The sequence below is a fragment of the Nelumbo lutea genome, chromosome 1 (genome assembly GCF_056320005.1).
Source record: "Nelumbo lutea isolate HS-2025 chromosome 1, American lotus-T2T, whole genome shotgun sequence".
NCBI classification, from domain to species: domain Eukaryota; kingdom Viridiplantae; phylum Streptophyta; class Magnoliopsida; order Proteales; family Nelumbonaceae; genus Nelumbo; species Nelumbo lutea.
Genome location: NC_142684.1, coordinates 188,736,358 through 188,752,352, shown reverse-complemented (window position 1 = coordinate 188,752,352; position 15,995 = coordinate 188,736,358). Strand labels below are relative to the sequence as shown.

Here is a 15,995-nt window from a genome sequence, read left to right as displayed (position 1 = left end):
TGAGATTGAGCATCCTATCCATTCATTAGAACAACATCCCAGGCAAGAGAGTGCACCAATATATTAGCAGATTATGGAATGCGGGAAAGCAATGCATTCATATCAGATCAATAATTATATTATATATTCAAAAAGCAGATTATGTACTTTCAATAGAAAGCCAGGAACAGATAACAATTCAAGAAGAAAAAAAAAACTCTCTAATTAGTAAAATGATTATAGAAATGGATGAATCATCACAAGATCTAGAATGCATTTAATCTAAGACTTGCATAAAACTCTCTAATTTAAAGAGAGGATCAAAGACCTATTTCAGTTCTACCAACAACTTTTATGATTTGAAGCACATTAGGACCCAAAGATTCACACTCTTTATCATGGAGAAGCTACAAAGCTACAAGCAGATTAAGAATTCAGAAGACAAACTATTTTTTTTCCTGGTGAAACAGAAGACAAGCTACATTGCATGTATTAGGTAGGCACTAAATTGATCCCATTAAAAGAACATGATATTACCTTTTCTTCCAAGTTTCTTTCAATGAACAAGACCAGCTGTTTCATTTTCTCCAAGTACTGTACATTATCATGCCTGTAACATAACGATTATCATTACCAAAACTTGAAAACATTACATTTATTTGTTTTTAGCTTTTTATATCAATATAGTTTCTTATTCATGGGAAAATGTCTGGAAAGATTAAGAAACAAGGTTAAGTGGTTCACGGTTGATTCCACAAGATTTTAATAATTTTATACCATCACATGGCCCAATCTAATTTGACAGGGAGCAAACAGACAAGCTGTAATTTTCCCCAAAAACATATATATATATATATATATATATATATTTGATGGTCTATACCTTATATAAAGTTGTAGGGTATATTCGCCTTTGGGAAGTTTTGTGGAATTTGGATAGACATCCCCCATTGCATATACACGCTGTAGTTAATAAAGAAAAAAGAGAGATTAGCTCTGCCAGACATAAAAAATAGTCAGTGTATACTTTGAGATTAATCAAAATGTTCACACATATTCATCATATTCACCATCATATGAAATGATGATGAACATTCATATTTCATCATGTTCAAACATATCCAAAAATACTTCCAAGAGCATATCCCTGGAAATATATGTTATTTAAACATATTCATCATCGTCATCGAAGCCTTATCCAACTATATGAGTCGGCTAGAAGAATCCTGTTTCGCCATTCCATTATGTTTAATGGCATATCCATTATTAAAATATTGGTGCTAAAATCATTTCTGACTACTTCTACCCATGTCCATTTTGGTCTACCGCAGCACCGCTAGCCCTTTTAAGCTAGAAATTCTACCCCCTTCAACTTGCAACAAATCACTTCTCACAGGTTCTGTTGATGGTCTTTTGTCCACATGACCATTATTTAAACATATTACCTGAAAAATTAGTGTACTCCATGCAGCAAAAGACCACAGTTCAGAACACTAAATCACAGTTGTAGATTTTCTTTTTCTTTTCCAATCAATAATGAGACCTAAGAAAAAAAGGTCAAAAAGAAAAAAAAAAAAAAAAAAAAAAAAAACTGGACATCGAACACATAAATTAATGGACAGAAATAGTCCTTAAATTCAAATTGCCTACTTTGCATCATGTGTTAATATTTCCACTTTACAGTAAAAGAAATTTGGCTAGGTTGCATACCCCTAACAAAAATATATTTTTATTTTATTCATTTGAGAGATTCACTTGGAAATTAACACTTGAAGTGCAGCAGAAAAAGACCTACTTGATCCCTTTCACCATTTAGGTGTCTTATTTGTAAGGTGAGTTATGAGGGCAGTGTTTCAAAAGCACAACGGCCATTTTGCACCCAAGGTGTGAGGTGACGCACACGTCTTTTTGAAGCAAAGTGAAAAAAATGCTAAAATTTCAAAAAATGGCAAAAAAATTTAAATAATGTAAAATATAAAAACAATATTAATTAAAAATATAAACTTAAATTTTAAAATAAATGTTTTAAAAAAACCTATTACCTCAAATTAAAATACACAAATATAACATGTAAAACATATTTAAAATGAAAAGCAGAAAAGAAAAAAAAAGCAGAAAAAATGCACAAATTTTCAAAAGGCGCACACCTGGGCTAAAGACCAGCACACACCTTGGGCACCAGGTACGTGCCTTTTGAAAGTGTTGTGCCTAGGACCTAGGTGAGGTGCATACCCTAAAATGTGCCTCACCTATGACCTATGTGCCTAAGCACACCTGGCACATGCCTTTTAAATCACTGTTTTGGGGTTTAAGTCTAGTTGGTCTAACCATCCAAGTTGCACCCCTATTGAGAGTGGTCAATTTCTTCTGTGTATCAAAATCATATATTAATTCTACTTGCATTTTTATCAATTAATTAATCTCAAAATTACATAGTTCTATTTTTTTACTAATTAACTAAAATTTTTAATGTAATTATTTCTAAATGAAATTTAACTGGACTTGGAATATTATTAAATGGAACTCAAATATTAAAGTCTTAGTATTATTATAATTTCATTTATATTATAATTTTATTCCCAAATCCTAATTTTAAAATTTGATTGTCCATTTAATTTAAGATTCATTTTGTTTGGTCCTCTCATTTTGGACCATCCAACAATGTTGGTAATTTGCCGATGACCTAGTAGTTGTAATGGCCACTCAAGGTCCCATTGAATATGGAAGCACAAGATCAAACTCGTGTAATTGTACGCTCTCCATGGTAAGGTCAGTAGATCTCACATGCACCCTTCTTTGTCCCCACTTCTTAATCCCCTTGTAATGTGTACTATGTACCAAAAAAATAATAATCATATATGATATAACTACCAAAAAACACTAAGTTGGTGGGATTTTGGCCTGCAATGAAATGATGCATGCCCATAATACACCACAACATAGGTTTAACTCAACTGCAATCATGAACAAACGATTAGTCCCAATTCCACTTTGATTCTTTATAGAGTTTAAAATCCATGCCCTTTCCCTTCAGCAACCTCCTAGTGGCACATGAACTGCCTTGCAAGAATTTTCATCCTTCCCTCCAATTTTCTTAGGCAAGGATACCTACTACTTTCAAAGAAAAAGTTTACCTTTTCCATCCTTTGGAGACTATTTCTAGTACAATGTATTTGATGCTTTAATTGCCTATAAGAATTTTGCATCAACCCCTCGGCCTATAAGAATTTTCCCTTCAATTACGACATAAAGACTCTCCTTGTTTTGTACTTCTTTAATTCATAGTTCCAAAACCATACACATCTTTGGCCCAACTAACTGGTCTCTCGTGTCACACAACTAATAGACATTGGAATGGGACTCATCAGTACAATTACTCTAATCTAATACTTTACATGAAATGGCCCCCTGTAACATTTACAGTCATTTACCGTAGGTGGGTCTTTTGTTTTTTAGGAGGAATAAAGAAGAAGACTCTTTAGATGGGAGAGGGGAAGGCAGGTTTTCTGTCATTTTGGCAGCATGCAAGGCATGGTGTTAAAGTTGTGTCCATATTACAGCCACTAGCAATTCGCGAATTAAAGAAGAGAAAAGCAAATAAAATGGGAAAAACACTCACTACAACAAAATGACTTTGGAGGATATGCTCGTGAAGTACACTTGAAAAGGGACTCAATTAAAAAAAAACAAAAAAAAAAGATTAGGGGTCGAGGAGATGGAGAAGGTTGCTGAGCTGGACAACATTGTTTCAGTTTGTTTTTGTTCATTTGTGAGTATATAGATTGTTCTAACTCCCACCCAAAATAGCAAAAATTATTTGGAGATCATTAAAAGTTGTGGTTTTATGGACTATTCAAGAAGAAAAAAATGACAGAATGTTCTCAAGAAAATAGAAAAGCTAAGTTTCCCTGTCACAGCTAGGATAACAGTGAACTGTTAGCAAAGAGAAGAATGATAGAAGTAGAATATTCTCAAGAAAAAAAAAAAAAAAAAAAACTTCAGTTCCCTAATTAATTTACCAAAGCAAGAACAGCCTGTTAACAACATCAAAAAAGAAATCAACAAATACAGTCCTTCACTTCATCCAAGCTTCTTTCCTTCCGCATTTCTTTCCTCCCAGAGAGTCCATAAGGTAGCTGCCCTAACAAATTTCCACATGAACTTAACTCTTCTTGTGAGCCACACAACAGTAGGTGGGTTAAATAACAAACTCACATCAGATGGCGGAGACCACCTACATCCAAATAAACTAGGGCTCCAACTCCATAAGGCTGTAGCAAAGGAACAAGAAATCAGCAAATGGAAACAGTCCTCATTCTAGGTCTTACACAAGGAACACCAATTCGGGGAAAGACAAAGAAAGGTCTCTTTGTCTGCAAATTTTCCAAAGTATTGATTTTCCCATAGTAAACTTCCCAGCAGAATGCAACAATTTTTGGAGGAATATCTCACCCAAACTTCTTTAATAGGGAACACTCGGGGACTAAGGTTGGAACTCAGGGATTTAAGAAAAGAAGCACAAGTAAAGGTACCTTTGGGAAGAGGAGTCCAAACTCTTTGATCAGAAGTTGTGGGGTCCAAACAAACTGACTCAACTAAATGAAGCAGCTCAGTGACACAAGTCAACTCACCATCCCTTAGTCCCCTATGAAATCCAAAGTCCCAATTTAAAGACAAGGGAATAAACAGGTTCAGAAGATACTTTGCAATTGGATCGTTTTTGTAAAGGAAAAGAGAGTAAAGCGAAGGGAACCGATCTTTGAGGGGTTGATTACCCACCCAAACATCCTCATAGAACCGAATAAAATCACCAGAGCAAGCATCATAACTGATAAACCTGAGGAAGCGAGGGAGAACACCATGTATAGCCTTCCAAGGTGTTGTGAAGGTAGCTCGATGAGATATCCCAACATCCCAACCACTTTCTGAGCAGCCATGAATACTTGACACCACCTCATGTCATAATCCCTCTCTCTCCCGAGGCCATCTCCATAACCACTTCCCTAGGAGGGCTTCATTCTTCTGCATTATGTTCCATATCTCCAGGCCTCCTTCTTACTTAGGTTTATTGACTATCTCCCATCTAACTATATGGTCCTTTTTCACCTCTCCTAGTTCCCACAAAAAATCTCTCATTACCTTCTCGAGTTTCTTAGCCTCCCTTGGTGGAATCCTAAAGACTAAAAGGAAATAGATTGGAAGGTGGGCAAGTCTGGCTCTAATCAAAGTCATCCTACCCCCTACTAAGATGTAATCCTTTTTCCAGACCGCCAAGCATTTGTCGAATTTCTCCACAATGGGGGCCTAGAAATACTTTCTTTAGGGTTGGCTCCTAAGGGAAGACCTCAGTAGGTCAAAGGCCAAGAAGAGGTGGCACAACCTAAACACCCTACAATGGATTCTACATCCCAATTCTCCATTTTTACTCCAACCACGCAACTTTTGTCAAAGTTTATTCTCAAGGTTGTCTACCTTGCTTAAATCATTCCCTTCACAAAAAATAACAATATCGTCAGCAAACTAAAGGTGAGTTACTAAAATGCCTCTCTTACCTATTCTCCAACCCTTTATTAGCTCCTCATCTGCTTTGGAGAAAGTGGGTCACCTTGTCTTGGGCCTCTATTGGCTGGAAAAAAATCCTTAACCACTCCATTAACCAAGACAGAGTAACGACAAGAATTTAAACATCCACTTATCCAATCACACCATTTGTTCCCAAAACCACGCCTTCTGAACACCTCCAACAAAAAACTCCAGTCCACTAGATCATAAGCCTTTTCCAAGTCCAATTTGCAGACAAAGCCTTTTCTACCAGATCTCATCATCTCCTCCACACTCATTTGCAATGAGGATCTGATCTATAATTTGTTTATCCTTTAGAAAGGCTCCTTGTGCTTGGCTAATGAGAGAAAGTAGTAGTACTTTGATCCTCCTAGAGAGTACTATTCCAAAATCTTATAAATGCTAGCCACCAAACTAATTGGCCTAAAATCTTTGGGGTGTTTAGCATCAATCTTTTTAGGAACTAGAGCTAGAAAACTAGCATTGATTCCAAGACTCATAATATGTTTTTCCTCAAATTCTCTAGTGGCTCCAATTAAATCTTCTTTGATTATGTCCCAGCAGTGTTGATAAAATGCCATTGTAAACCCATCTAGTCCTAGTGCCTTAGACCTGTCCATTGAAAAGACAGCTTGTTTAATATTCTCTTCCTCAACCATTATTTCTAACTATCCCCTGTCCATCTCATTCAAAGTTGGCCAATCCTCCACTCTTACCCGATTCTCCAAAGGTCTCTAAAAGATTGATTTGAAATGAGCCACAAACCTACTAGCAATCTCCAATTGAGAGGATATATCAACTCCATCAACCTCAAGCTTCAGTATCAAATTTTTCCTTCTTATCCCATTAACCATAACATGAAAAAATTCAGTGCTTCCATCCCCTTCCATGATCCATTTCTGCCTAGACTTTTGTCTCCACGAGATCTCCTCCCTCAACAAAACCTCTTCTAATTCCTTTTTCAATTTCAATCTCAGTTCTCTATCATGTGAATTCATCATCCTTTGGTACTCTTTTGCATCTAACTTCTCAATCTGAGTCAATAGTCTAGCTTTTGCTACATCCACTCTTCCAAATTGATCCTTGTTCCATTCTTTCATTTTGGCTCTCTCAACCTTTTAAACTTTTTTTGTGGAATCTAACCCCAGTCCATTTCACTCCACCATTCCTCAACCTTATAAATGAATTCCGGATGTGTTAACCACATATTCTCAAACCTGAAGGGTCTAGGTCCATTTCCTGGCGGTTCTTGTCCTACTTCTTTGGGGCAATGGTCAAAGGTGACCCTAGGTAAACCCTTAGCCACCAAACCTCTCCAGTAGCTCTCCCAACCCTCAATGAAAAGAACTCTATCAAGTTTCGAACAAGTTGGGTTTTCTTGGAAGTGAAGATAGCTTATAGTAAAGGTAGCTCTCGTAACTCAGAAGAACTAATGAAGTCATTAAACTTCCTCATACTAGTCGTGATGGCCTATCAAGCATTATTTGACTCAGTTGTGAACCTTATTGCATTAAAGTCCCCTCCCACCCAAGCACCAGGGGCCTTCCCATAAACCTTGGATGCCATGAAGCTCTTCCTATAACTCATTCTTCTCTGTATAATTATTTGGCCCATACACATTTGTTAACACCCAAGTAAATCCATCTTCCACCATCCTGAATTTTAGGGATACAATGACGTTTCTTATCCGCTCCTCTACTAGTTTTATGAAATCCTCCCTCCACAAAGTTACTATAACCCCCAAAGCTCCCCAAGAGGGAGCTGAACACCATCTCACACCTCTTACTTTCCAAATCTCTCTGACCCATCTCCTATCTAGCTCAGCTAGTTTGGTCTCCTGTAGGATCACAATATCAAGCCTTTCTCTTCAAAGCAACTCCTTAATCAGTCTCCTTTTTCTAGAACTGTCCAAACCTCTTGCATTCTGACTGATGATCTTCATTAACCTTCTTGATCTATGCCCTCCAAGACACTATCTTCCCCTTATTTAGAGCCCTTTTTCCTTTCCCCTCTTCCACTGAATACAATATCCCCTTCAATGTCCAAAATTAGTTTCTCTACTTCAAAGTTCTTCTTTTTCCTTCTTACCGACTGACTTCCAAGACGGCTCTTTATTTCCTGTTTCCTGCACCAATTTGTTGGGGCTTGCATCTCATTTAGCTTTTTTCGGGTCTCCACTACCATCTCCTCTTTCTCTTTATAGTCCTCCAACAGGGTAAAAATCTGCTCCCAAATCCATTCCAGTTCCTCTTGTTTCTTTTCTACTAAAGAATCCCCCATCTTAGTTCGAATTCCAGCACACTCATTCATCACTCCCCTGTTGCCACTTGGTTGTTCTGGTTGAGATTCCAAGATATCTGTTACAGGCATAGAACCCAGATTAGTATCTAAAAGAAAATGGTTAGGCTTACCTAAAGGTAATAGAGGTGATTGCAATGGGACCAGATGTTGGGTATCAACTGTTGAAGTCAAGACCAGACCCATTCCTAGTTCCTTGTAGTTTCTTGTGATGATTGAGAAAGAGAGAGAGAGAGGTACGGATGATAGAACGGAAAGGCAAAAAACTCAGTACTGGCAGCCGCCAGTTTTCTATTTATATTAATCTTTATAAAAAGGCAAAATTACAAGTATGCCCCTGGCGGCATATCCTAGAATAAGAACAATAAGAAAAGAAAGAAAGAAAGGACTAGTAACTGAAATTGTCCCATTAACATCAATTACAAGGAACACTCAAGCCTTACAACACTCCCCCTCAAGTTGGGCTAAAGATGTCTATCATGCCCAGCTTGTCACATAGCTCATTGTGCCTCAAACGCAGAAGTCCTTTTGTGAGGACATCAGCAAGTTGTTCCTTGGTGTTGACATAAGGGATACAAATTTCCCTTTTTTCCAGTTTCTCTCTTATGAAGTGCTTATCCACCTCAATATGCTCAGTCCTCTCATGTAGGACCGGGTTGTTGGCGATGTTTATTGCAGCCTTGTTGTCACAATAAAGAGACATAGGATTATGAACAGCAACTCCAAACTCACCTAGGAGGTTCTTTAGCCAAAGGACTTCAGCCACCCAATGTGCCATAGCTCTATACTCAGCTTTTGCACTTGATCTTGCTACCACACTTTGCTTCTTGCTCTTCCAGGTCACCAAATTTCCTCCCACAAATGTGCAATACCCACTAGTGGACTTTCTATCATCCACTGCTCCTGCCCAATCAGCATCTATAAAGACTTCCACCTTCAGGTGATTGTGTTTATTGAATAGTAGGCCCGTTCCTAGATGTTTCTTCAGGTATCTAAGGACTCTCTCTGCTGCCTCCATGTGTGGTTTCTTAGGAGAGTGCATAAACTGGCTCAGAACTCCAACTGAATAGGCAATATCTAGACGAGTCATGGACAGATAAATCAGCTTTCCCACTAACCTTTGGAACTGCTTTACATCTTTTAGAGGTTCACCAATACAGTCACCTAGCTTGTGGTCCGCATCCATAGGAGTGTCTGCCGGCCTTGCACCTAACTTACCTGTATCTCGTAATAGATCAAGGGTGTATTTCCTTTGAGAGACAAAGATACCCCTTTTTGAACGGGCAACTTCGATCCCAAGGAAATACTTTAGGAGTCCTAGATCTTTCACTTCAAATTTGGATGCAAGGAATTGTTTCAATTTCTGTATCTCTGAACTCCAGCTCCCTGTAATGATGACATTGTCTACGTACACTATCAATACGGCAACCTGCTCCTGACATCTCTTCACAAAAAGTGCATGATCAGACTGGCACTGTTGGAACCCCATCTCTTGAACTGCCATGTGAAACTTACTGAACCAAGCTCTGGGAGACTATTTTAAGCCGTAGAGAGACTTCCGTAGCTTGCACACCTTGCTTTCACTTCCCTTGGCGGAGAATCCAGGAGGTTGAACCATGTATACCTCTTCTTTCAAGTCACCATTCAGGAAGGCATTCTTTATGTCCAGTTGATGCAATTCACAATCAAAATTAGCAACTAAGGATAGGAGAACCCTAATCGAGTTCATCTTAGCCACCAGGGCAAAAGTCGAATCATAGTCAACTCCATATACCTATGTGTACCCTTTGGCTCCTAGTCTTGCTTTGTACCTTTCAACCGTTCCATCCGCCATGTGCTTAACTGTGAACACCCATCTGCACCCCACGAGTTCTTTCCCCTCTAGAGGATCCACCAATTCCCAAGTCTGATTTTTGTGGAGGGCATCAATCTCCTCCTTCATGGCATCTATCCACTCAGGGAATTTTAAGGCTTCTGCAACATTCTTGGGAACAGGGATGCAGTCAACTGCCGATAGGAAGGCTCGGTACAAGGGAGAGATGTGGTCATAGGAAACAAAGCGAGTAATGGGGTGTTTGGTAGTGCACGACCTGACTCCCTTTCATTGAGCAATAAGGATGTTCAGGTCATCCACAGTGGGAGAAGGGTTAGGGGTTGGACTTACCTCCTGGGATTCTGATGATGCCAGTTGCTCAGTGGTTGGCTGCTCCACATTTCTATCACACTGTTGATCTCTCCGACGAGTACGCTGGAAGACATGGAAGGGAGTGAGGTCCGAAATAGAAGGAAGGGACACCTGAACCTGCTTCTCCTCATCCACACTACGACTCTCCCCCTGAGTAGGAGGGAAGAATGGCTCGGACTCAAAGAAGGACACATCCATAGACACAAAATATTTATGACTGACTGGATCAAAACATTGATACCCCTTCTAAGAGGATGGGTACCCCAGAAAGACACAAGGAATGGACCGAGGGTCTAACTTACCTCTGGATGGATACAAATCGTGGACAAAGGCCCGACAACAAAAGACTCTCATGGGGATGGAAAATAAAGGTGACTAAGAGTACAGTAACTGATGAGGGGCCATGTAATTTAACACTCTGGAGGCCATGCGGTTGATGACATACGCAGCTGTAAGTATAGCATCCACCCAAAACCTTTTTGGGACACTCATGTGGAACATCATCTCGCGGGCTATCTCAAGGAGGAGCCTATTTTTTCTTTATGCAACCCCATTTTGCTGTGGTGTTCTGGCGCATGAGCTTCTATGAATAGACCCATGGGAGGCGAAGAACTCATTTAGATCCCCATGGAAGTATACGTTCGCATTATCGGATTGGAAGATTTGTATTTCAACATGGAATTGTGTAAACACCATCCTCTGGAAGTCGCACTATCTTTGGAACCTCGTCTCTGCTACACATAGGGATTACCCATGTATAGCGAGAGTAATCATCAATCAGTGTAATAAAATATCGATATCCACCCTCAAAGGTTACATTTGTAGGCCCCCATACATCAGAATACACAATATGAAAGGGAACATTTGATCTTTTATTGCTGGAATGAAAAGTTGTTCTACATTGTTTACTCAACTAACATGTTTGACACATGAACTCTGACACTGAACACGACTTAAATAAAAGTGGAAACAAACATTTTATTACTTCAAAAGAAACATGACCTAAACGACTATGCCACAACAAAATTTGACTCTTATTTGACTGACTATGTGACTCTGAGGATGACACAGAAAGACCAGCTTTGTTGTCGAGAATGTAGAGACCATCCACCAGGCTTCCTCTACCAATCGTCCTCCCAGAAGTTAGGTCCTGAAAAACACATGAATCAGCAAAAAAGGTTACACTATAGTTTAAAGAACTTGTAATGCTACTAATTGAAAGAAAATTTATGGGAAGTTGAGGGACATGCAAAACACAATTCAGGTTAAGGCCATGGGGAAGGGATATCAATCCTTGACCTGCAATGGAAGAGAAGGAACCATCTGCAAGTCTCACTCTATCCCTTCCTGACAAAAGGCTATAAGAATGGAATAGGTTAGGCTTACCGGTCTTGTGATTTGAGGCCCCTGAGTCAATAATCCAAGGGGAATCTGTGGGAGTGACATGGAATGCAAAAGCCACATTACCTGAAGTGGATGCAAATGAGGTATTTGGAGTACCAGTGACTGAGCTATCCAATTGCAGCAATGCCCTACCATAAGATTCCAGATGCTCCCTGAATGAATTCATTATATCCTCCTTGGGGTCAAGTTTATTATGAGAGTCCCGGGTACTGCCGGCAACCTGAGTCTCTTGGGTTGCCACATTTTCTGCACTCGTTCTTTTCACGTGACCTTTACCGTGTTCTTGATTCTTTGCTGCCCACTTGGGTTTCCCGTGGATGTCCCAACAGGTGTCACGTTTATGTTGTGACCTTCTACAGTGGGTACAAAAGAGTTTATCTTTATCATTTGCCTTCTTAGGATCACCTTTCTTCCTTGTTGGGCTGTTATTCACCGCAGCCAAGGCAACTTGTTGCTCCCCCTCGGTTGTAACCATCACACTCCACCTGTTTTCTTCAGACTAGACGAGGGAGTATACTTCGTGTACTGTAGGCAATTCTTTGCTTCCTAGAATCTGCACCCTTAATGGTTCATATACAGGGTTCAGCCCTAACAAGAAAGCAAACACTCGTTGCTGAGAGATCAGCTTCCTGTAGGCCTTAGCATCATCATCGTGCTTCCACTCTATGGCCTAATAATGGTCCAACTCCTTCCATATGGAGGTAAGAGCCGAATAATATGAGGACAAGCTACAGTTTCCCTATTTACAAGTAGAGGACTCAGCTTGTAGTTGGTAAATCTTGGCATAATGCCTTTGCTCAGAGTAGGTACTTCTGGCCTGTTCCCAGATCTCACTGGCGGTGTCTGCCCACATAAAATTCTTCTTCACATCAGGTTTCATAGCTGCAAGGAGCCAAGACATCACCATACTGTTTTCTTGGTCCCACCTATCATGTTCAGCTGTATCACCCTTAGGTTCTTTCACCCTTCCATTGATGTAACCAGTCTTACCCCTTGCTGTTACATAGAGTTTTACACTCTTAGCTCACTCCAGGTAGTTCAGACCATTCAAGAGGGTGATTGGCATGGGAAAGACCATGGTTTCACCTCCCATATCTGCTTTGTTGCGGGTTGAGGTGTTTCCCAGTGAGGTCAGTTCCTGACTTGCCATTGAAAATTACAACCAACCAGTCCAAATGCCACCTAACAGCACAACCGCCACAACTGGAATGTGGCAACTCAGGGTTTACTCCTAGGATGTGAGCAACAAGCTATTCAATATTGCTGAGAGCACAACTATTGCTGAGAATGAGAGATCAGTCACTACAACATCCAAACAGAACAATAAAGAGTCCAGTCATCGGTTCAGCACCACCAATACAGACATTACTGTCAGTCCGATTCCCCCACTCTAACCATCCAATAATTATTCAAACTAGTAATCATATAATCAAGGCCTAAGCCCTACGCACCATTGGATAAAGGAGACTGAGAGAAACTGAAACAAAACCACACCTGTTCAACACTAGATCAGAACCTGCTAGTGTTTCATTGCGCCATCAACACCCTCCTTCGATTAGGGTTTCAGCAGACCAGCACCATCCCACGGCCAGACACAGCTAGGGTTTTCAGTAACTGTCACATGGAGCCACTAGGGTTTCAGCAGAAGTACAGCCGCAGGACTGACTAGGGTTTCTAAAAGTACAGTCGCCAGAGAATTAAAAAACACAAGCCGCCGCTAGGTTCTTTTCCTCCTTTTCCTTCTGAAACAAAAGTAGTCACGTCCAATCCCCTTCGGAAAGACTGATGCTAGGACCGTAGGTCTTCTCCAGCCCAGAAATTCCGCTCTGATACCATGTAGTTTCTTGTGATGATTGAGAGAGAGAGAGAGAGAGAGAGAGGTACAGATGATAGAACGGAAAGGCAAAAAACTCAGTACTGGCAGCCGCCAGTTTTCTATTTATAATAATCTTTATAAGAAAGGCAAAATTACAAGTATGCCCCTGGCAGCATATCCTAGAATAAGAACAATAAGAAAAGAAAGAAAGAAAGGACTAGTAACTGAAACTGTCCCACTAACATCAATTACAAGGAACACTCAAGCCTTACAACATTCCTGATTCAGCTGTTGAAGTGGACTAGGTTCAACTGTGACTTTTTCACCCCCTGCAGTGAAAGGTACCTCTCTAGTCTTTCCCTCTATGTGATTCCTTAGGTGAGGTGCAAGATATGATTCCCGTCTCTCTGGCTCAATATCCTGAATAGGTTGTGCCAATGGAGTACACTCATTTATTGGCGGAGATGTAATCTACCGAACCTCTGCAAGTGTTTCCAACACCATCTGTTTTTTTTTTTTTTTTTGCAAAATAATTTCTGGAAGAGAAGATTTTTGTTCACCGCCATTGGGGCTCAGATTCCTCAGTTGTTTGCCATTTCCAAAATCTTGTGGGTCCATTTCCTCCTCTGGAAATAATAGTTCAGTGTTTACGCTTCCCCCCATGACATCTTTTGGTTTTTGAAGGTCAATGCTTCCCAGACTGAGGGTTTCTCCAGATTCTGAAATTGAATCAGAAAACTCTTCATCATTTGTTGGCATTTCCAGGTCAGAGTTGTGTATCTTACTGTGATACACACACCTCAGATTACGGCGATCCTGTGAAGATCAAGCTAGCTTCTTCAATGGGATCCAATGTAAGGAGCTGGATGCCTTTGCAGAGCTGTTCGAGCGAAAGGAGGAGCTCGAGGAAGACAATGGTAGACCTTGTTTCCAGTCTACCTGAGATGCTCCCCCTGTCATGTGCACCTTTAAGTCCTCCCGCGCCAACTTAAGCCTTGGACCATTTAATTTTGGCCCACTTAACTTAGTTTTGGGCCTACTGGGCCCAGGAGGCAAAGTTGAAAACAAAAGCCCATTATCCATGGATTCAACCACAACAAGATTTTCAGATTCTAACGAGGCACCAGCCTGACCCAATGGTTTACCTCCCCCATTCTGTGGTTCAGCTCGTACTACGAACAGACCCTTCCCCTCCCCTACAGTAATTAGTTCATTTAAACCATTCAAATTATTTTGCATGGCGCTAGAAGCTACTACCTGAGCAAATGTCCTATTGGTTGCCACACCCTTACCTTGTATCTCACGTTTTATACTATTCTCCTGACCCAAATCTTTTGGACTGCTTAAATGTTGTCTTTCCATTTTGGTGAAATTGCCCAGTTTCTTCTATTTGACCAACTCCAAACTGCCACGTAGCTCCACTTTCAACCTTTTCATCTTCCTCCTGCCTAGCCTCCCTCCAAAGAGCAACTTCAATGGAGGAAGCTAACCAGACAGGTAAAAACAATCCATCAACATCAATGGTCACCTTCCTCGGTATATCATCTGGTTTTACTCCACCCAGTAGAAGGGCTGCACTTCTTAGGTCTCCCCAAAATACAACATCAAGGCGAGCACCACACAGCAAAGCAATTGAGTTTGCTGTCTCTTGACTCCAAAGATGGAATGGCAAACCAATCACTCGAACAGTCACATTAGCTTCAACTAAGAAGATTTTTGAATTGGAAGATGTAGACCATTTAATGATTGAGAAGGTCCCCAGAGAATCTTGAATACATAAAGCTATAATATTTACCTGGTTTTCAAGAGGATCCAGCACTGCCTTAGCATGATCAAACGGAGTTAAAATAAAGGTGCTCCTTAGCCCCAGTTTGAACTTAAATAATTCTGCAACTTTCGACCAATCTATCACCAACTTTTCAGCTTCAATCACTAGCATTCTTCCCATTGTCCTGTAATCCCATCTGCTACCAAGGAAGGATTCCTACTGTTGTTTGCCAAGGCCAAAAATTTCTTTTTTGGTTCCTCTTCCTTACACAGGATATGGATGCTAACTAACGGACTTTGATCACTTTTGTCAAATTCCATAACTCTTTCTTCTCCAGTTTCCTTCTGTTTAGGAAATATGTTAGTATACCAGAAACCCCTTTCCAACCTTGACTATTTTTTCCCTTGAGGGAAACAAACCATTTGCTTCCTTCCTTTGGAGAATTATTCAGTGAGAGATATGAATGCACCCTTTGCATTCCTCTTGCTTTCCATCACATACCGCCTACCTGTCTCTGAGAAATATTCTTTCCATTTTAGCTGCCTCCCTTTAGCTGCTGCATCAGAAACAAACTCTTTCAACCAGTCAAGCATCTCTGAGCCCTCCACAAGAACCATGGCCCTCTCCCAAAACTAGTTGTGGCTTTTGACCACCTTTTCTTTTCTTTAAGTTATTTTCTACGTAACTCTAATCCTACATATGCAATGACTCTGAAATTTTAAATATAAACAAACTAAAACTATACATATTAAACCCAATCATTGAACCCCACATAAAATTGCAAAATGACAAAAATACCCCTACTGTCCAAAAATACAGAATTTCATAAAATTCCAATTTTGACTCTTCAGCTCCCGCATCGGATTAAGAGTTAGTTTTGATCATTTTATTGATCAGTAGATAAAGTTTTTATCATAGATATCCTAGTCTGGAAAATGAAGGCAAAGATCTCTTGAATATCCAATGTGGGAATGTGGTTAGTG

At 40.1% G+C, this 15,995-nt stretch overlaps 1 protein-coding gene across 2 annotated transcripts in view; it reads right to left on the bottom strand.

The window, feature by feature from the left end:
- TPP2 (tripeptidyl peptidase ii) overlaps window positions 1–15,995 on the bottom strand; it is a 109,587-nt gene that overhangs the window by 35,910 nt on the left and 57,682 nt on the right. For both annotated transcript variants that reach the window (XM_088961715.1, XM_088961716.1), the window contains exons 23-24: window positions 863–942; window positions 517–589 (exon numbers count right to left, since the gene is read on the bottom strand). In XM_088961715.1, the coding sequence (XP_088817841.1) occupies window positions 517–589; window positions 863–942 (153 nt within the window). The remainder of the gene's footprint in view (window positions 1–516; window positions 590–862; window positions 943–15,995) is intronic.